A 20,286-nucleotide genomic window follows, 5' to 3' on the forward strand; every position below is an offset into this window, starting at 1 on the left:
AATCAGGGTGCAAGCCAGCCAGGGGTCAGCCGCCTGTTGCTGCCCTGGAAATCTGATGGTGTGCAGCGGCACCCACTCCTCTGGTACTGGATGCCAAGACAGCTGAGGAGAGGCCCCCTCACGCTGGGTGCGGGGTCTGTCCCGAGCCCTCACCGTCACCCCTGTCTCCCCCTCCAGCTAACACCTCTCCTCGGCCCGTGTCCGGTGTGGAAAGAGAGCGGAAAGTGAGTATGCGGCTGCACCGCGGCGCCCCTGTCAACATCTCGTCCTCCGATCTCACAGGCCGGCAAGACACCTCCCGCATGTCCACCTCACAGGTACGTGCACTGCACAGGTACGCGCTCTGGGCTCGCCGAGGTCTGGCCACTGCAGGCCGCGGGCCCCTCCATGTTTGGGCTGCTCATAGGGCGCCAAGCAGAGTGGGGTGTGGGTGATGAAGGGCTTCCTTCCTTCCTTCTTTTCTTTCTCCCCCATTTCTGAGTTTTAACTGGAGAGGGACATTCAGCCCCTTGGTTGGGAGCCTGAGGCGGGCTGTGCGGACAAAGGGCTTGGCTCCCCAGCCGCACTGGTGTAGGTGACAGGGCTTTTTCTCTTCTGCTGCCATCCTCGCGGCCCCGGCATCCTCTCCGAGCCAGCCCTGGAGGCTGGGCCGTCTTCCTCCGTCTTCCTGTGCAGACTGGAAATACCACGCTGCTCACACCGTGTTTGTCGTGGGCACACAGCCTGCGGGGCAGTGGCTGGAGGCCCCGTAAGGTGGCGTGGACAAGCCCGTTGGAGCCTGGCGCCCCACGACGCACTGCGAGTGAGGGTTCCCGTCTTCTGCAGTCCCTGCCCACTTGTCTTCTTTCGGACGAGGCAGCTGTCCTCAGGGAAATGGCTGGGTCGTGCGGGTCTCCTCCACTCAAACCCTTCTCTTCCCTCTCTGGCTTTGGTGCCGTGGTTCTTCTGCATTCGCTCATGTGTTCTTCACAGATGAGCTCTTTACACCATGGACTTTCTTCCTCGTGTAGCTTTCAGATCCCTCTTCAAATGGCGGTGGGTCAGAGGGCATTTCTCCTGCTTCCGCAAGGGTCCTCTGGGGTGTCTGTGCCCCACAGTATCTGTTGGGTGGGCAGGCACTGGTTTTAGGAGCGCACTGGAAGCCTGCGTCCTGGGCTGTGCACTCAGGCAGCACCGCTCTGGCTCACTGTGGCACCTCTCGTGGATGAGTTAGCGCTGGGCCCTGCTGTTGACACGCGCTTGGTGCTGGGCGTAGCTTGTTGGTGATTGGTGGGTCGAGCACGTTGGTTAGGAAAGCACAGGGTCTATGTGAACCACCCAGAACCTCAATTCTGTGGCATCAGCTTGGTCTTCCAGCAGAGGAGAAAGTGTGCCCAGACAGAGAGGGTGCTCCTGACTTTTTATTTTAATCAAGTGAATGAATGGTTTCGTTTCGCTATAAATATAAACATTTCTGGTTTACCGCTAGTTCTGCCAGAAATGGCTTGGTTTTGTATGATAACTTTCTCCCAAAGAGACTAAGGGTGCAGGTAGTTTGAATTGTGGGGCTCAAGGAGTCTGGCCAGGGTCATGAGATTGGGCCCCTTATGGCTCCCAGCCCCACACCCCTTCTCCTACCCCGCAGGACACAGAAAGGGCTACGGGCTTCTTCCCACAGGCTCTGGAATCCATGAATCAGCCGCTGGGAACAGGTCCTGGGCAGTGTCTGCCCACGCTTGACTGAGAACCCAGGCATACAGCCTGCTCTGGGGCCCTGAACACCTCAGTCAAGGACAACGGGGGTCTGTGGATGTCACAGGCTCTGTCTGGACTCAGGATCCAAATGTTGGGCCTCCACCAGCAGAGGTGAAGGGAAGGGGCAAACTTAATTCTCTTTGAGGGAAAAGAAAGTATCTGGAGCGTTTGGGACCACGGAGGGAAATGAAAGGGTCAGAGAGCCTGCGACGGAGCGCTGGGTCTGAGCCCAGCTTCTCCTCCATGGCGTGGCCAGCCTCAGCCTACACGCCTCAAGAGCCTTCCTGTGAACTCTTCCTTAGCTGAGGCGAGGTTGCAACTGAGAGTCTTGTGTCTTTTTTCTTCTTTTTGCTTTCCATGTGAAGAAGCAGTGTGGGACTAGACAGGAGGGAGGAGCCTCCAGAGATTTAATTTGGGGGTGTTTCCCCTCTGAAAGAAGCACCGGTCACTCTAGGGGGTTTCCTAGGACCTTTACGTTGAGGACACAGCCCCTGGGGGTGTGTCCCCAATGCACTCCCGTCCCAGAGATGACTTCCTCCTTTGGGTTTTCCTGGCCACCCAGCAGTGCTCTTTCTTAAGAGACTGCAGGGCAGCAAGAGACTCTCTCCAAGACTCTCAGCAAGGGGCTCTGCCCCGGTAGTTTGGACGTTCCAGAAAGAGGGGAGTTGCTCCAGCTTCTGCTATTCTATAGCTTCCGTTGGGACTTTCTCCCAAAGAAAGGGGGGTGAAGGTAGAGCCAGTGAGGCCTCTGTTAAGCGAGGCTGGCCCCGCCCTGCTGGGGCTGAGGCCACATTCCGCCAGCTTTCTCTGTCGATACCCTTTCTCTCTCAGTTCTCTGTGCACTTTGAGGAGGAGATGTTGTGTCTTGTGCAGAGGTATCAAGTCCAAGGAAGTCACTCATCTTCAGCAAGAAGGTGCTCCGGCCACCGGCCAGCCTGTGGGAGGGCCCTGCTGACCCTCTCCAGCTGGGTGTGGGGGAGGGCCGTGGACACCTGTGCTCTTGGTCCTGACCCCTCGGCCATGGTGCACTCCGACTTCTCAGGAGGGTGTCTGCTCCTCGCCCTGACTTCTTCTCAAGGGCAGCTTTATGCTAGACTGCAGTCCCCACACTACCGACCCAGAGTGTGAGTCTGGCTTCTCAGCCAGAGCAGCACAGAGCCCAAAAAGCATCTGGTCAGTGAACCTACTGTGGGTTTTTCTCTTTGAGAAGAAAAGGCCTCCTGGGCCCAGCGCTCCTGGTAGAAGGTGACTCAGTCTCTGAGCCAGTCACTCCTGTTGGTTGGTTGGTTGGCTGGTTTGCGTTCATGCTCCCAAAACAAGGCCTGCAGCCCCTTGGTCTTCTTGTGGTCCGTCCTCCCTGGCCTGAGCGCAGGCCGCACTGGGCAGCGAGCAGGGCCTCGGGGAGGGGCCCGTGGAGGGCTGCCATCTGGATGTCAGGTTCACTCACTGCCTGGCCCCTTGTCAGCCTAGAGGAGGAGCAGCAGCTGCTCTCGTTTGGGGGCCACTCGCTAGGTTCCCGGGGTCCCCTGTGAGGCAGCATGGCCAGTGCCGGACCTGGCTGAAGCGAGATGAGGAAGGCCTCAGTGGTGGTTGCCAGCAGAGCCCTTACCAACAGCTCTCTTTTCCCCCCACCTCAGAATAGCATTCCTTTCGAACACCACGGCAAGTAGCTGCACGTCTCCCCGTTGGAAGGCAGCACCGGTGAGTGTGCTCATGTCGGGTCTTGTCAGACAGCAGGCGCCGGGCGGGGCGGGCGCTGACCACCCCCGAGTCCACCACCGGGCTGCGCAGGTGGGACCGGGCTTGCATGCCAGGTGCTGCCGGGAGAGTGTGGTCCCTCCGCCCAGTGCTTCTCCTCGCGTGGATTCCAGAGCAGCCCTGCTCGGTCACCCAGTCTGGGGGCGAGCGGACCAGAGAGTCTGCAGACGGGGCGGCCCCAGGACCCTGCCCACTGTTGGCTGGCCGTTGGCCCCGGGGCACTCTTGAGGGTCCGGGGCCCATGGTGGGAGCAGAAGCCCAGGGCTCTGCACTTGCGCTCGGCTCCAGTGGTCCCGGGAGACTCGAGCCGCCTGGCCCGGGGTCTGCTGCGGGGCGTGTGTCGTATGGCGCTCAGCTGAGCGGGCCGTGCTTGGTGGGGGCTCATGCACTCTTGCTGCGGGAGTCTCCTGGTGGTCTCTGCCGCCCTGGCTTTGTCATTCTCTTCTTTCGCATTTATTTCTGTCCTCGTTTGTTTTTCTTTTTGAGCTCGGTCTCTGCTCAGCGTCCCATCCGTGCTGCCGTCTGTATTAACCCGTCAGCCACAGCGCCCGCTCCCCTGCCGTTGGCGCATGGCTGGGCGTCCGAGCCGGGTCCCCTCTCGTCGGGGACGCTGTGGCCCCTCCCGCTCAGGGCTTGCCGCTGCTGGGTTCCACACTGCTGGGAGACGGCCGCAGGTCCAGCGTGACCGCGTTCTCAGGGGCACCTTGACAGGAGCTGCTTTCCACGCCTCCCCCCACAGGGAGCCCCGGGGCCCACACAGCGCCCGGTCCTGGCTCTCAAAACCCCAGGTTACTTTCCAGGAAGGAGTGCTGGGAGCGAGTACTTCTTCCAGCTTGGACTCTGTCTGGTCCGATCATTCTTGGGCTTCTAGCTCCGTGGCCACCCGGCCTCCTTGCTTGCATGCCTCTTCCTCCTTCCCCCTCTTTCTGTCACTTGTTCTGCTGAGCACGTGGCCTGGCCGTTGAGGGGCTGTCCAGAGTGGCCGGGGTACGGGCGTCCAGAGTAGGGCTGGGCAGCATCTATGTCCCCTCGCCGTCACTGGTGTTCTGTGCCCGAGCCTGACCGACCGGCCCCATGCCTCTGGCCTCATGCTGACCTTCTCCTGTGCTTTGGCTCCGACAGATTCCCAGTCGGGTGGCTTCCAGTGGTCTTCAGTCTGTGGTGCACCGATGAGAACTCTCCTTTTTGCTGTGAAGGGCAGACAATGCATGGCTGATCTACTCTGTTACAATGGCTTTACTAGTGACGCGCCCCCCGGTCTAGAACCGAAATGTTAACACCGGGAGCTCTCCAGGCCGCCCACCCAGCGACGCCAGTGGGGGAAACAAAAACTAAACCAGACAGACTCCAAAGCGCTGCCGTCACAGGGGCTGCACCGCGGGCCCCCCACGTGGACTCGGTTGTCGCGGGCTGGGAAGAAAAGCAGAGTGTGAGAGACAGTTGCAGAGAGAACCAAACTCCCGCTCCAGAGCCTTTCGGTTCCCCTCCAGTGGCGGTGCGCCCTGCTCCCTGACAAGCCTACTGTAACCACCGATCTTCTACTTGGTTAAGACAGTTTTGTATCATTTTGCTAAAAATTACTGGCTTAAATCTGTGTAAAGAAATCTGTCTTTTTATTGTTTCTTTCTTGTCTGTTTTTGCGGTCTTAAAACCGATGTTGACTTTAACGAGCCCTGGAACAAAGGCTGGTGTGGAGTTTCTGTGTAGGGCAGAGCGAGTCGGGGAGCAGCGCGCACGGGCGCCCGTCCTCTGCTTTGTGGTCCCTTTGTTGTGTGGTCCGCTGTGGAGAGGGGTTTTCTCACCGGAAGTGCTGTCCCGTGTAGACGTGTGTGTAAGTGATGTGTGTGTGCCGTGTGTCCTGTGGCCTCATTACGCTGGTTTTGGCTGTCACTGTCCCTTCCCACCTACGCCAGATTGCCTGCGCAGCGCGGTCCTCAGAGCAGTTAGCGGGCGCCGCGCACCCCAGTCTCCTGGAACGGCGAGAAGGAAGCCGAGCACGGAAGACCTCAGAAGCCAAGGCTTTTTGCATGGGCGTTGCTGGTTCCTCTGGAGAGGATTTTGAACCAAGAGACATCAGGCCCCTCCTTGGGGTCACATGTGGTTATTTTGGTGGTGGTGTTGCCTCAGTGTCTTTGGATTTGGGAAATTTTCTAAACCGACTGTAAACGTGAACAGTGTAGATTGGCCCTCGCTGTGTGTGTGAGTCTGTGTGCTCAGAACCGAGGACGCGGCCGTCTGCGCTGTGCCAGGCTTAACCACAGTGGCCTCGGGCCCAAGGGGATCCACCCTGAAGTGCCAAGAAGCTGGTGACTCAACTGGTCGTCCAGGAGGGTACGGCGTCACACGCTTCCTTCCACGACCTTCATTGGGACGTAGCGAACCCCACAGGGGTCAAGAAGTGGGTCGGGGCTGAGTCTTGTAAGAAAGACCCTCGGGGCTGCTGGGCCACGGGTGGTTTTCCAGGATGCTCCCTCGTTTTGTAGCAGGCAGCGGCACCAGGCGGTGGTGGCAACCAGTAGCTGGGAGTGCCCCCCCCCCCGGCCCCCCTGTTGTGGGAAACAAGGTGCAATAATTGGTATCCGTGGGTACGTCCACCTCTCCTCCTGTCACCCTGCTGCAGAGTGCTCTGTTTGGAGACCGGGGCGCTCGCAGCAAGTGAGGGGCCTAGAGGCGTCCATGTCACTGTTTCTCCCCTTCCTGCCTCCTCGGGCCCCTAGCACGGGAGCGCCGGTCCCAGGACACCCTGACTGGTGTGTGCTGACGGCACAGAGTGTGGCTGTTGGCTGCTTTGGGAGTCCTGAGCGGGCTACTCTGTGTTTTGGGGTGCAGGGACTTGGCCAAGTGGGGCTGTGTTTCTGGGAGCACAGTGCAAGCCTGGGCGGGTCAGGGCAAGTTGGGGGCTTTGTTGTGACCCAGGACCCTCTGAAGTGGGCCCGCCCCTGCCGGCGAGGTGTTAGCAGCTGCAGCCACCGACGGAGTGCCAGAGACCGCTGGGGCAGCCTTCCCTCGCTCCGCATCTGGGCTTCGACCTGAAATTGCTGGATGCTTGTTTGAGAGGTGGGCCCAGACCCTGGGCCCTCAGCTGTGCGGCCGTCCGTGTGTCCGTCCGTGCGTGCACACTTGCTGCCCTCCCACTGCAGGAAATGTAGTTGCCACGTCTGTATCAACCTGTGTATTGGTGGCCGGTCTCTGACTCGGCACGTTTGTGTGATCACTGCATTTATGTGCTTAACCACCGTGTAAATAATAAACCCGTGATGACTTTTACCTTTCCTCCCTGCCCTCCGCTGCTCTTTATTTCGTAGTCAGAGAGGTGTCAGTGCGTGTAGGTTAGCCAGGTGAAAACTGATCTGAGAAGGGGCGTTCGTGTCCTCCCGTGGCCCAGCGGTGCTCTGTGTATAAGCTGGTCGGCAGCAGGCCACAGGGACAGGCTGCCCCTTCCCGAGGTCCCAGAGCTGACGCCCGTGTAGGCCATCCACAAGCGCCAGTCCCTTCTCCTCTGGCTTAAGCACCTTCGCGGGGCAGGCACCTGAGCTCTGTGGGCCTCGGCGCAGCCCGGAAGGAAGTACTACACCTGCCTTAAGTATTCTGGGGAGTGAGCAGCGCTCCGGCTGCCACGGAGGGGCGTGCGTGGTTCCTGTGAGGCGGCTGTCAGCCCCAGGCCCCGTGAGGGGCCAGCAGACGTGCCCTGAGCCTGGGGCACCGTTGTCGCCTGCCCGTCCTCAGCCCCACCCTAGCTCTGTGGCTCCCGGGTCGGCCCGTCCCTTTGTTGTACTTGTGGCCTTGGCTTCCCCCTCCTACTTGAGCTGTGGAAGCCCCCAGGAGCCTCAGACCCCCCTGAACAAGACTGCGTGGGGCTGGCCCTTGGTGCCTGGGGGTGTCCTGGAGGGTGCGGGCCCCGAGTCCCTGCCCTTGGGCTCAGGCCCTCCCCTTCCTGCCACTGGCTGAGCCCAGTGGGCTCTGAGGCTCTGGAACAGGGCTGGGCTCTTCCTTGGCCCTCAGCCCTTCTCACTTCGCTGCCCGCATTGGGAAGGCAGCATTCAGTCTCCTTGCTGCTCACCGCAGCTGCCAACCCTTGCACCCAGCCAAAGTGCCAGTGACACGAGCCCCAAGCTGCCCTCCCCTGTTCTGCCGGGAGGGGGCTGCAGGCAGGACGGGGACCACCGCACTGCCTTCTGCCCAGAGCCCACCTGTCTCGCTCTTGGTCCCTCGGTGCTAGGAGACACGCACTGGCTGCCCCCATCTTCCTGACGCAGGGTCCAGCCCTGGGGCCAGATGGTGGGCTCCGCGTTCAGGAGTATGTGCCTTCCAGTCCGCCTCCAGCTCCCACTCCCTCCAGGCCTCGCCCCCACCCAGAGGGCTGTTTGGATCCCCTTCTGGAAGCCCCTACACCCTGCTTTTTGTCCTGCTCCTAGCTCCGTCTGGCAGGCCCTCTGGAAGCAGTGCCCTCCGTGCTGCTGCACCAGTACAGGTGTGTTCAAGGTCCCAGGAGAGTGTCCGCCAGGGTCTGTGTCCTCAAGGTCATGACTTGGATGCTGGGAAGGGCTGGACAGTCCTTCACGACCCCCACTAGTGGGCCGCTGCAGATCCTGGGCAGCGGCCTTCCAAAGCATCACTGGCAGATCCCCCGGGCACCCCCAATTTGGGGCCCACATGTGTGTAGCAGGTGCCCCCAGGTCTGACCAGGCTAGGGCCAACAGCCCGGGGTGGTTTGGGGTGATGTGTGCATGCCCGCCAGAGGGGGCTCGGTACAGGCATCCGCATCACTCGGCGGGAGGGTGGGCTTCAAAGGTGCAGGCCGTGAGCCTCCTTTGGCATGGACGTCTGGAGGGTGAGGAACTGCCCCATCCACGGCCCCCCGAGCACTGACTGCTCTCCTGGACTCCTGTGAGGGAGGAGGCCTCAGCCCTTAGTAGCCACAGCTTCCTGAGGACAGCAAGTTTCATTTCTCCTATGTTAGGCCCAGCCGGAAACATCTGGAACCAAAACCTAGGCAGATAAGACCTGCCTGCTCACCCTTGGGCCTCGAACCCCAGCCTCCAGTCTGGGGCGGAGGTGTTGTTGATAACGTGGTGGGCAGGGTCCCTGGGTCTACCTAGCATGTCCACCGAGGTGCCAGCTAAGGGACAGACGGACCTGTGTTCCTAAGGCCAAGAGAGGGTGGCAGAACTCTTGCTCAACCTGGAGCACGTGCGGGTGTGCTTACTTGGACCCCAGCCCCCGGGCCAGCTGCACATCCTGCCTCAATTGGTAGTTGGAGCAACTCTGACATGCTGACCATCTCAGAATGGCTTGATACTAAGTGTCCCCAGAGCAGGACTGGCCCTCATGCTGGGGCCAGGCCTTTGGGCACAGGCTTGGAGACCGGCGAGGACGCACACTTCTGTTGCTCCTGGCCCGCAGCAGGGAAGCTAGGGGGGGCGAGGGTCGGGGACAGTGCAGTGTGAGGGCCAGAAGCCAGGTGAAGCTTATACAGCAGAGAAGGACCCTGCAAGGGCTATGCCTCGACCCCTGCAGCTGCTAGCACCACCACAGCCCAGGCCTGCAGCAGAGGGTTCAGCCAGACCAGGAAGGGTGTCGGGGGTGCCCAGGGCCCCGGGGCTATGGGCCAGCACTGCAGGGGGGTGCCTGGTTTGTCCGCACAGCTTGAGGGGCAGGTGGAGGCAGGAGAGCCCCCTCGGGGGTGACATCTCTGGGAGGCACAAGATGTGAGCTTTCACTTGCTTTTCATTGCAGAGGAGCAGGGACGTGGCATCTCTCCGGCTGCACGCGGCCCGCCAGGGTGCCCGCTGCCGTCCCCAGCGCCCGCGACGCACCACCTACTGAGGCGGCCCCAGCGGCCTCTGACCAGGCTCCCAGCCACACAGGCCACCACTGGCCACGAGGGCAGGTGGGTGTGAGGTACCCGGGGCGAGGCCGAGCAGGGCTGGACAAGGACGGGCGCAGATGCCCACCCTGGGCACTGCCCGCGTAGGGCCACGGTCCGCCAACTGAGGGGTGAATAAATGGAAGACAGGAAGATCCTTTTCTTTAAACACACACACAGTGAACTAGAATCACACGTATGTCTCAGCTTAAGTGCACACGCCTTGTAGGGGGCTCCCGAGCATGGCCACACCCCTGCAGCACGGCCCCCTTCCCTGCCAGCCACCGGGGCCCTGTGTGGACACTGAGCCGTCTGGGCTCCAGCAGGGCAGGGTTCAGAACCAGCAGCTTAGAAAGCTGACCCGGCTGACAAGGGCCACAGCCACTCTGCAAAAACCACCAGATTGTTGAGAAAAGGAATTTGGAGTGAACAGACCCCTACCCCACGTAGAAAAACACCCCAGCTCCTTGAAGACATTCCTTCCAAGATGGCTCCTCCCACACGCAGGTTTATTTCAGACCTTCAGAGGCAAAGGGAGGGAGTTTGGTTCCCCAGGCACCCCGTGAGGGGCGGGCTGGGGCGCCGTGGTGGAGACGGCAGGATGGGGCGCAGCCAGCCGCTTGGGGAGGCTCCCTCCCGAGACGGTGCCGCTCGGCCGGCTCTCCCCAGCCTTGCCCTCTGATGCCCACTGTGTTGTCTTTGAAGCATGGGTTTCCAGGTCCCTGAGCTCAGCGGTGGGCACCAGGCTGCTCCAGGGTCAGCAGGCTGGTTCCCTGGTGCAGATGGCTCATAACCTCGCGGCTCGGCTTCACCACAGTTTGGAATGACACGGTTCCCAGCCCACCACCTCCCTGGAGAAACACGGACGGCCAAGCTAGTCCTGTTTGTGAAATAAACATGAGCGTTGAAGTCTCTGTCCGGTTCCATCACCCCCACTGGCCTCCTGGGCTCAGACGCTTGTTTCTGGGGTGTGAACGACCTCCCCGTTTTTCTCGGGCTCTGCTTTCAGGAAGTGCTCCACCTCCCGAGAGTCCACCCTCACGTCCGCGGGGGGCTTGTGGCGCTCCTCTTCCTCCACGGCCGCCTCGGGCCTCCTCCTAATGCAGAAGTTGCCCAGCACCAGCACGAGGGAGGAGGCCAGCACCTCGGCCCCTGCCAGGACAAACACGTACTGGTAGACGTGCGTCGCATCCAGGAGCTTGCCTGCAAAGGGGTGACAGCGTCAGCCCGGGCTGAAGGTCACCCGCACGGTCACCAGCTACTTGTGCGCCACTGTGCTGTTGGGGACAGCCTGGGGGCACCCTGTCCCAGCCTCCCCCGTGCCCCCAGGCAGCACAGACCGGGAGGCTTGGAGGCGGCTTTGGAGCCGAGCAGGTGCAGGAAGCAGTCTGAGGGTGAGCGCCTCGTGTGAGGCACCCGGAGGTAACCTGACCACACCGTCACTGGAGGCCTCTTCACCCATGGCCCTCACAGGAACGCTTAGGCCCCAGAAGGGCCCCAGGACCATGAGGCAAACCCCGGGCGCTCACCGGGTCCCATGGGGGGGGACCCTACAGAGACAGCTGGAGAGACCCAGGCTGGGCTGCCCACCTAGCCCACGCCCCAGGATTTTCTCAGCCTTCACAGAGAAGAGCAAAAGCCCAGCATAACGGAAGCTGACCCCCACCGCGGCGGTGAGCTGGCCCGTGTGCGGGGATGGCAGCGCCCTCAGGATTCTCGCACATGCCAGCCGTTGACCCAGGGAGTGGGTGTGGCCGGTGCTCACTCCTGACACCTTGCTGGCCACCTGGGCAGGGGTCCCTGCGGCTAAGAGCCCTCCTGCGGTGGGTCCCCTCCCCCAGGAAGGCTTTCTCCCGGCTGCGTCCCACCACTCACCTCCTGATGGGGGCCCAATGAGCACAGCGATGGCCTCCAGCAGGAGCACAAGGCCAATGGCACTGGAGAACTTCTGGGTGCCCACGATAGCCATGAGCACCTCGAACTGCAAGGCCCCCACCATGCCGTAAGAGATGCCGAAGAAGATGCAGAAGACCACCAGGCCTCCGTAGTCGCTGGCTGTGGACCCCGTGAGGTCAGTGAAGCCATTGAAGAACATGGAGAAGCTGAAGAGGTAGACGGAGTAGGGCCGCACCTTCTTAAGGCCTGTGATGAAGCCGGCGGTGGGCCGCGCAAAGATGTCGACGAAGCCCAGCACAGTGAGCAGGAAGGCAGCCTGGGTGTCGGGCACACCCAGGTCCTTGGCGTAGCTCACCACAAACACGGGGGGCACAAAGAGCCCCAGCACCATGATGGAGGCGGCCATGGCGTAGATGACAAAGCCACGGTCCCTGAAGACACTCAGGTCCAGCAGCCGCCGGGATGGCCGCTGGGGCGCAGGCCCCGAACCCGGCCTGGGCGCCTCCAGGGGCCTCATGAGTGCGGCGCACACGCAGCAGTTGAGCAGGAGGCCCCCCAGGATGAGGAAGCCGCCCCGCCAGCCGTAGTGGTCCTGCAGCACCTGCCCCAGTGGGGACAGGGCGCACAGGAAGACGGGGCTGCCCGCGGCTGCCAGCCCGTTGGCCATGGGGCGCCTCTTGTTAAAGTAGCGGTTGAGCATGATGAGTGACGGCTGGAAGTTGAGTGCCAAACCCAAGCCTGCGGGAGGGGCAGGCGGTGAGGCATCATGCCAGCCCACCTGGCCCCTTGTCCCCGTTTTCCACCCTAAAGTTCTAGGTGAGGGTCTGCAGGTGTCCATGTGAGGGGACCCAGTGTGTGTCCAAAGCCCCTGTCACCAGCTGACGTGCGAGGAGAGACCAGTGGGGAATGGGGGACAGACTGATGCCAGGGCTGGAGGCAATGCACAGCTGCCCGCTCCTGAGAGGCCCTGCTCTGGGTACAGTGCCCCCAGGATCCAGCCACCTGAGCCATTGCACCCGGCCACGGAGGGGCCAGCGTGCCACGGCCTGCCCTGCCCCCGGCCGGGCCCCACTCACCGGTAATGACCCCAGTGGTGAGGTAGAGCTGGATGATGTTTCTGCAGAAGGACGCAGCCACCATGCCCAGGGACGCCAGGAGGCCACCCGTGAGCATGACGGGCCGGCAGCCAAAGCGGTTCACGCACACGCTGCAGAGTGGGCCTGTGGGGGGCGGGGGCACAGGGTTGGGCCCAGTCTCTCCACGCCCACGGAGACCTGGCCTGGCAGCCAGGCCAGGGCTGGCCCCGCCCTCCCCTGACGCCCCCCGCCCCGCTCAGCAGATACACCAGGAGCCCAGGGGGTGAGAGTCACACTCAAACGCCTTCCTGAGCAAAGCACGGTTCACAGTGAAATGTCCTGCACAGACTCGGCCTGTGCCCAGGTTGGCCCTGTGGGGAGCCATGGCTTTTGGGCAGGAGCCCTCCAGAGCTCCCCTGTAGGCACCCTGGAACCCTGGCCGCAGACACCAGATACTCCTGCCAGTGCCCCCAGGCCTTTTTGCTGGTGTGTGAAGCTCTTAACCAGAGCTGCCCTTGATGAACTCCAGAGGTGACCACTGGGTGTGACAGCCCCGTACCTGTCCCATACAACATGGCCAGCAGGATGGAGGAGATCCAGGCTGTGTCGCTGTAACCGATTCCAAACTCACGCATGAGCTCCTTGAAGAAGACACTGACCGCCTTGGGGAAGGCGTAGGAGAAGCCCGTGATGACGAAGCAGCCAAAGAGAACGGCCCAGCCCCAGCCCCCATCAGGGGCCTTGATGCCTGTGGGGCCCTCGTCAACCACGGCACCACCCATGGCCAGGAGAGCGGGTTGTGCGTCCCTGAGGAAGGAAGTCAAGCTGACTCAGTTGTCCGGCCTCGGCCACAGCAGGGCCCTGCTGCCCGAGCTACCTGACAGCCCCGCCTCTGGCCCCCACCTGCCTTGGGCGCAGGGCAGGAGGGTCTGGGCTGACCAGCAGCTGCAGCCCTTCCTCCCACCCCCAGTCAGGCCTGGCCTGCTCCCACCCAGCTGGCTCTAAAGGGCAGTGGCTTTTTTGGGCTCAGCACAGTCTCAGGTTACCTCCTGAGGAGGACAGACCCCAGCAGGGCCATCAGCCCAGCTCCTCCCGCCTGACCCCGTGTGGGGGAACAGGCTGCACTTCCCGTCCACGGTGGGCAGGTCCTGTGAGAGGGGGCCTGGGGCCCCACCTGGGGTGGTGTCCCTGGGGGCCTAATCTAGCTGTGGCAGGCGGTGCTTTCCCACCCCCAGGGGAGCGGGGCTCCCGATTCTGTTCTCTGTCGTGCTGCCCCCTGAGTGAGAGCCTGAGGAAGCGGGGCGGGCAGGCCGGAGTGGGGGGGCGGACAGTCATTACTGCCGAGGACGCCCCCTGTGCCCTCTGGCGAAGGAGGGACTCCTCCCTCCCAGTTATCCACAGGCTGCAGGTCTTCCAGGAGAGCTGGGCGGGTGGGGGGAGGGGGTCTCTGCAGATCAAGGAAGGGGAGACCCCAGGTGGGCAAGCCAGGCTGCTAAGGCGAGGAGGGTGCTGCCTGTGCCCACTGTTGGCCCGAAACCCCCCAGCAGCCCCGGGCCCACTCCCTGCCCAAGCCACAGCTGAGCCCCGTTGAGGCACAGTAACTTGGAATGCTGGGACCAGACGTCCAGCTGGAGACCCCAGCCTGCCCTCTTCATCCCTCGCCTCCACCTGATCCTAGCACCGGAAATCCCCTAATCCCAGGGATGAGGCCGGTGGCTCGTCACCCCAGCTCACCAGACAGAGGCTGTTTCCAGAAGAGTGCCTCCTCGGTGCAGGTGTGGGGAAGGGAGGGCAGCCCCCGGGGCCTGGGCCTGTTGGGTCCAGCCCGCTCCGCTGCCTGCTGCAGCCTGGCCACTCCCCACCAGCGTGTGCGAAAGACCAGTTCTGGGGGAAATAAGCCCCGATGGGGAGCATTTGCCAGGTCTGTGGTGTAAACGCTCCACCTACCCGGATGTCCAGGAACGTCCCAACCAGGAGACTGCACAGCCCCAGTGCCAGCCACCTGGCTCCACCCCCCGTCCCCTTCCCGACATCATCCTTGACCTTACCAAGCCCCCTGGGTGGCCCATTTTCTGTGTGCCAGGCCTCGAACCTAGGGCAGGACTTCGGAGTGAGGACAAGGGCCTCAGTGCCCAGCCCCTGGGAGTGCAGGGTCAGCGGAGGGGGAGGAGGAATGTGGAGAGTAGCCCCCCCAGCCTCCACCCTGCCCCTGCCCCCAGCATCACAGCCACAGGTGCCGTGCACCCGGCTCTGTTGCCTGTGGGGGGGGGGGTCTGGACTCCAGTTCAGGGGTGTGTCATGTGTTAGGGGTGTTTGGGTGATTCCAAGCAGCAGCTGCTGTCGAAGAGAGCCTCCGTTAGATGACGGGTCCCCAGGAGCCAGCTGGCTGCCAGGCCGACACAGCCCACTGGAGCAGAGCGCGGCCCCGGCTCCCACGCCAGGCTGGGCCAGGCTTCACAGCCACGGGCACCGCGTCTGGGAAACCCAAGAGACAAGCTCTCCTCTCCCTGGGCTCCCAGACCCCATGCCCTTTGGCACGGCCCCCCCACTCCCCACCGGCTCTCCCGAGTGCCCAGAAGGCTCGTGGACCGGAGAGCAAGATGCAGGGTGTTACTGAGGCCAAGGGCTGCACAGCCCCCGGGGGGCACCCAGACCAAGGAAGCCTCCGGTCCTCCTGCAGACATGCCCACAGCCCCCCCAGGTGGCCCATTTTTGCATCTAAGGCATCCCTGGAACCCAGGACTGGACTCTGCCTGGATAGTCTGGCCTCACCCCCGGGTTCTGCCCTCCAGATCCCTGCCTCAGACTGCAGCCATGTGCCCGAGGCTGGGATGGAACACGGGGGCGAGCGCCATCCCACAGCCAAAACACACAGGGTGTGGACACCAAGCAGAGGTATCCCCTACCCTCGTTAGCGTCAAGCTTCAAAGGTTCCTGAGGTACAAGCAGCAGGGAGACTTAATAAAAACCCCCCGAATACATCTTAGGAATATGTCAGGATGCAGTGATACTGTTTAAGGCAGAAAGCACAAACCCCAGACCCAGGTCAGAGGACAGGGGTGGGGGCCTTGGGGGCCCTGAGAGGCTAGTTGTCCCCACAACTCTGGCTTGTCGTGGGTTATGGGTTTACAGACGTTTATCGATTTTTTAAAAATAAAGTAAGTGGGTCATGCAAAGGCCAAAGCGGGAAGTGTGTCTGAAACCAAAAATTAGCAGCAGCTCAGCTCTGTAACCCCAGGGTCACAGAAGAACCCGGGGCCCCCTCTGAGACATCCTTGGGCTGCACCAGCCACAGCCGGCGCTCACCAGAGGAACAGGAGCCCCCAGCCTCTGATGCCCCGCTCTCTGCTCATCTGCTGCTCGCCAGGGCTGGACCCCCCGCCCAGAGGCTGCCCTGGGCTTCAGGAGACAGATGCTGGCCACCCGTGGGACCCAGGGTGTCCCCCGAGCCAGCACCCAGGAGGGTGAGGGGGTAGAGGAGTAGGTGCCACAGCCTAGCGGCCAGGACCTGTGTGAGCCACCGGAGGCCCACATGGGGAGCATGGCTGTCGCGCCCACCCACCCCTAGAGGCCCCAGAGGGTTCTTCAGACACTTTCCTCCCAGCTAAACCCCAGCCTGGGTGCCAGCCAGGCTAAAACCCTCCCCGTTCCCCACACCAGCCCGTCCTCAAAGTGAGGTTTCTCAGCAAGGGCAGGGAATGGGTGGGGCCTCCAGGTTTGGAGCAAAAGCGTTTTGCCCAGAAGGGCTTTGCAAATGGGGGGGGGGGGCGGGGGGGGGGAGGTAGAGACGGGGCTGGGATTTCCAAGAGCAAAATGGCCTTCTCAGCCCAGGTCGCCCTGGGGGAGGAAGGCTGGCAGAGGCCCAGACTGGCGGGTGTTCTCAGGACAGCCCTGCCACCGGCCCTCTAGAGCCAAGATGGGAGGCGTGGCCCCTCTAGGGGCTGTTCGGGGGGCCCTCACTGCAGTGCAGGGGAAGGTGGTGGCAGCCCGTCTGTGGGTACGCACCAGCCAGCTGGCCTTGCGATGACATTACCCTCCTGGGGAAGCATGAGAACCACGTCCCCAGCCCAGAAATAACCCGCCCTTGGGGCCTCAGAAAGCTGATCTCCCTGGTGGGGTGTGTGTGCCCGCTTGAGGGTCAGGTGAGGCTCCAGCAGCTGCCCTCCCACCACTTCCCAAAAAGGTCCCACCGCCCCAGGCAGCTGGGAGCTGCAGAGGTGGGCCCAAGGAGGCGTGTGCACGGGGATCCCTTGGAACGCCCCGTGCAGCAGACCACACATCAGAGGGGCCCTCATGCTCTCCCAAATCAAGGGCTTCTGCTAGCTTCTCCCTCAGAGGTCCACTGGCTGGCTGAACCCCAGCTGGGGTCAGCACTCCGGACCCCAGACCCTGAGCCAGCCTGGCCTCCTGCCAGGCCTGTTCTCCAGCATCACCCCCTCCCCAGTGTCCCCTTTCTCTGCCTACTCTACTCAACTGGGCGTTGAAATGCCCCGCCCCACCCACTGCATCTCCACCCGGAGGGCTAGTGCAAAACTCACACAAACAACCTGACCCCTCACAGCCCTGGCCTTGGCCAGCCCCACATCTTCTTGGCTTCACCCATTTCCAGAACCGCTCCTGTGGTTTCACTCCAGACTGTAGACCCACTGCGGTCCCTAGTGCACTCTGGCATGCTCCCCATGAGACCTCTGTGCCAGAGGTCCTCGCACCCACCTTGGATCCTGGGTCTCTGGCCTGTCAGGTTCCAGGGCAGGCCATGTCCCCTAGGTTCAGTGTGGTGACCTCCGGCTCTAGAGCCTGTGGCCTATCCCAGGTGCTCTGTAGGTTCCCCTCCTGAGGAGACTGGCCAGTTATCTAAGCAGACTTCCAGTCCTTGGAGACCAGCTCCAGGCGGGCGGGGCATGAAGGGGCAATTGCATTCCTTCCTGGACTCTTCCTGCACCAGAAGGCCTGGGAGACACGCCTGGGCACCAAAGAAACAGCCCCATTGTGGCTAGCACCCGAGGTCCCTGGAGCATAAGGGGGTGGTGGATGGACATAGGAATGCCACGCCTTCTGGGGGAGGGAGGGCCCCCCAGGCCCCCTTGCTTCCTTTCCCCACTGCCCCTGTTGTGCAAACAGGTAACAGCCTATCAGATGTCTTTGCCTGCCCAGGGCTCAGAAAGCACCACCGGTCAGCGGGCTTGTCCCCTTCCCAGGGCCTGTGCAGGACGCCAGATGCCGCCCCCCGCCAGGTGCAGAGCTGGGGCTGGAAGGAGGTGGGCCTTGGGCACTGCCCCAGGTGTGATCCAGGCCTGTCAAGCCCAGCCTGGGCCCTCTGCCCCACTTCCACTGACCACCAAGCCCCCCAGGGCATGTCTGGTGCCCTCAGGGCTCTCGGGTGGGCTCACATCTTCTTGCAGAGGCCAGTGGAGCAAAAATGCTGGCTTCATGTGTCAGACTGGACGCTGCACTGGGGAAGCCCCATGTGACAAGGAGGGGGTCATGGGCCCTGGGGGCGGCTGCAGGCTCGCCAGTCAGGGCGCCCTCCTCTAGAAGGCCCACAGGGGCCAGGGACCAGTAGAGGCTGGAGCAGGCCCCGGGCAGCCCCCCTCCAGCCCTGGACCCTGCCCATCACATGGCCACCTTGTCCCACCCCTTGACTGAGGCCAAGGCCCGGAGGGGCCTCTGCATCAGCAAGCCCGCTCGCCAGTAAGGGCCCCTCCCGCCACCACCCCGGTGGGCCTGGTGGGGTGGGGCGGTAGAGACAGGGAGGGACGTGGGAAGGGAGCAAGCTCCGCCCGCCCCGGCCCAGCGCGCTTGGCTTGGCCGAGGGACGTGGGCGACGTGACCGCGCCAAGGGAGGAGCCGCCACCGTATTGCCTGGAGTAGGCGCTCTCCCCGTCTGTTACCGTATAGGCCCGGCGCGCGGGCCGCTGGGGTCAGGGAGCTCCGGAACGGCCCTGGGCGCTAGTGGACGCCCGCGCCCGCCGAAGGAGATCCTGTGGCCCCTCCCGCGGCCCCCCAGGGCGGGACCGACCTCATTTTCCCTCTGCAGGGGCCCGGCCATGTGGGCGCAGCTCGGGCTGGGAACGTTGACTGAGAACGCCCCTTTGCAGGAAGGCTTCCCCGCACCGCCCATTTCACAGATGGGGCCGGAAGGTCTGTACTTGCCCGGCAGCACTGTGAGGAGTCCCAAGCCTCTCCACCCCTGGCGCACCGGAGGTGCCTCCCCGATGGATTGGTTGCTCTGTGAGGCAGTCGTCACCCTACTGGACTCCTAACTTTGGCGTGGCACTGGCCCTTCTCCTTTACGCTGGCCAGATCCCTGCCGGGACCCACCCTGGAGCAAGTAGGGCCTGGCCCAGGGGACAGCACAGGCCCCCCCTTTACATACACTCCCTGGCCACTGTCCTGGAGAGCACGAACCCCCCCCCCCTCCGCCACCCGTTGCTGCCCCTCCACACTGAGGTTCTAGCTGGAGTCTGGCAGAGCCAGGTTGTCTCCTGGGTATCAGGCCCTGACCAAGGTCACACCAAGTCACTACAGAGCCTGCCCTGGGACCAGGTCTCCCATTGCCCAGCCCAGGCTCAGCCCACACCACAGGCCCCTGGGCAGGAAGGCTCCACACCTGCCTGAGCACTGCCACCTGTGCCCTCAGAGCCCTTCTGGGGGCAAGCCTCCCACCAGAGGAACCACTGCTCAATCACACTGCCCACCCACCGAGTGATGGCACACTCTGTCCCTCACACCCAGTGTGCACTTCTGGACACGTAGCTCAGTGCCTCTGGGATAGAAAAGCACTCTGGCCTCTGGGCTACCCCTTTGTCCCTCACCTAGATGCCCAGGCACCCCCAGTGGCCATGACCTGACTGCTTCCCTTCCACTCACAGCCTGCCTGCCACTGGCCTCATCCAGCATCCAGGAAATTATGTTGTCAACCCACTTTCCAGGTAAGTAAACTGAGGCCCCACCTGGTTTCCCATGGGCCAGGGGCCTGGCGGGGGGAGGAGGGGTCGAGACGAGCCAGGGCGTCCAGCCTGATTCAGAGGGAGCCCCCTACCTCTCTGCCCCGGGCCTGGGCTGGGAGCCGTCGCCCGAGGGCGGGTGTGGGATGGCGAGTGTTTGGGCGCGGCGAGAAGCGGGAGGAGGTGAGGGAGACAGAGGCCCGCGGGCCAAGACACCACCACCGCCCAGCGCCACGCCGGGCGCGCACGTGCACCTCGCGCCCTCGGGAGGAACGAGCCCGGCCAGGCAGCAGCCCCACCAAATGCCGCCCGCCGCCGAGCACAGAGCTCTTCACACCCGCTACCCGTCTCGGCTGCCCCGCGCATCCGCCTCCTGGCCGGGGCCCAGCCCCTGAAGGCACAGGGGCGCATGGGGGCCGGGTCCGAGGGCGCGGCGGGGGCGCGGCTGGCTCCCCGGAACCCCTCGGTGGTGGCCGCCGCGGAGGTGGGGCGCCCGAGGCCGGGATGGGGAAGGGGCTGGGGGCGGGAGCGCGGGCTCGGCGGAGGGTCCCGGGCCCGCCCAGCCGAGCATCCGCGCCGCGCCTACCTGCCGCCGCTCGGCCGCCGCGCGCCTCTGTCCGCCTGGCTGCCGGGGGGACTCGGAGCTCCGGCCGCTCGCGCCGCACGTCCCCCGCGCGTCACCGCCGCCTGGCACCGCCCCTGCGCGCCCCGCCCGGACCCCACGCCGCGCGGGAGGGGCACCCGGAGCTCCCGACGGCACCCGAGCTCTCGCGGGGCGGAGGGACCCCTACCCCCACCCCCACCCCCACCGCGCGGACCCGGGCCGGGGAGGGAGGTGCGCCTTCTCGCCCTGCCGCTCCCGCTCCCCCCGCGCGCCCGGACCGGCCCCCAGGCCTCGCCCCCGCCCCGCGGCTGCACCCCCGACCCTGTGGGGCTCCCACCTCCCCGCTCAGCTCTGGGGCGCTCAGGCCTCCCTCCCCAGGCCCCCCTGGAATCTCCGCCCCATCCA

The 20,286-nt window shown here is 63.5% G+C and overlaps 2 protein-coding genes across 8 annotated transcripts in view; one reads left to right on the forward strand and one right to left on the reverse strand.

Annotated features, from left to right (window-relative positions):
* The window catches only part of CSNK1D (casein kinase 1 delta), a 30,096-nt gene extending 23,331 nt beyond the window's left edge, over positions 1-6,765 (forward strand). For all 3 annotated transcript variants that reach the window (XM_028112447.2, XM_028112448.2, XM_028112449.2), the window contains 3 exons: positions 178-317; positions 3,372-3,435; positions 4,615-6,765. In XM_028112447.2, coding sequence (XP_027968248.1) covers positions 178-317; positions 3,372-3,404 — 173 coding nt within the window. In that variant the 3' untranslated portion in view covers positions 3,405-3,435; positions 4,615-6,765. The remainder of the gene's footprint in view (positions 1-177; positions 318-3,371; positions 3,436-4,614) is intronic.
* A 3,081-nt stretch (positions 6,766-9,846) lies between these two features.
* Positions 9,847-20,038, reverse strand: SLC16A3 (solute carrier family 16 member 3). 5 transcript variants are annotated; one of them, XM_028112443.2, is made up of 7 exons: positions 19,864-19,953; positions 17,044-17,293; positions 14,065-14,214; positions 12,890-13,137; positions 12,331-12,474; positions 11,234-11,992; positions 9,847-10,561 (listed from the first exon to the last, which is right to left on the reverse strand). In XM_028112443.2, exons 4-7 carry the CDS (start codon positions 13,110-13,112, stop codon positions 10,308-10,310), a joined length of 1,380 nt encoding a protein of 459 aa, XP_027968244.1. In that variant the 5' UTR covers positions 13,113-13,137; positions 14,065-14,214; positions 17,044-17,293; positions 19,864-19,953; the 3' UTR covers positions 9,847-10,307. The 5 variants fall into 5 exon arrangements, with proteins under 5 accessions (XP_027968244.1, XP_027968241.1, XP_027968243.1 ...); XM_028112440.2 differs by lacking the exon at positions 17,044-17,293 and having other exon boundaries at positions 19,864-20,038; XM_028112442.2 differs by lacking the exon at positions 19,864-19,953 and having other exon boundaries at positions 17,044-17,685.
* Between the last annotated feature and the right edge of the window lie 248 nt (positions 20,039-20,286).

The sequence above is a fragment of the Eumetopias jubatus genome, unplaced genomic scaffold (assembly GCF_037043125.1).
Source record: "Eumetopias jubatus isolate StellerSeaLion01/CBP00866 unplaced genomic scaffold, mEumJub1_p1.0 scaffold_10, whole genome shotgun sequence".
NCBI classification, from domain to species: domain Eukaryota; kingdom Metazoa; phylum Chordata; class Mammalia; order Carnivora; family Otariidae; genus Eumetopias; species Eumetopias jubatus.

Coding starts and splice junctions, on each gene's coding strand:
- SLC16A3 (XM_028112440.2), bottom strand. CDS start 13,112: ATGGGTGGTGCCGTGGTTGACGAGGGCCCCACAGGCATCAAGGCCCCT. Junction 12,475..12,889: donor GGCCATGTTGTATGGGACAG/GTACGGGGCTGT, acceptor CGCCCCCCACAG/GCCCACTCTGCAGCGTGTGC. Junction 10,562..11,233: donor CATTGGGCCCCCATCAGGAG/GTGAGTGGTGGG, acceptor ACCCCTTTGCAG/GCAAGCTCCTGGATGCGACG.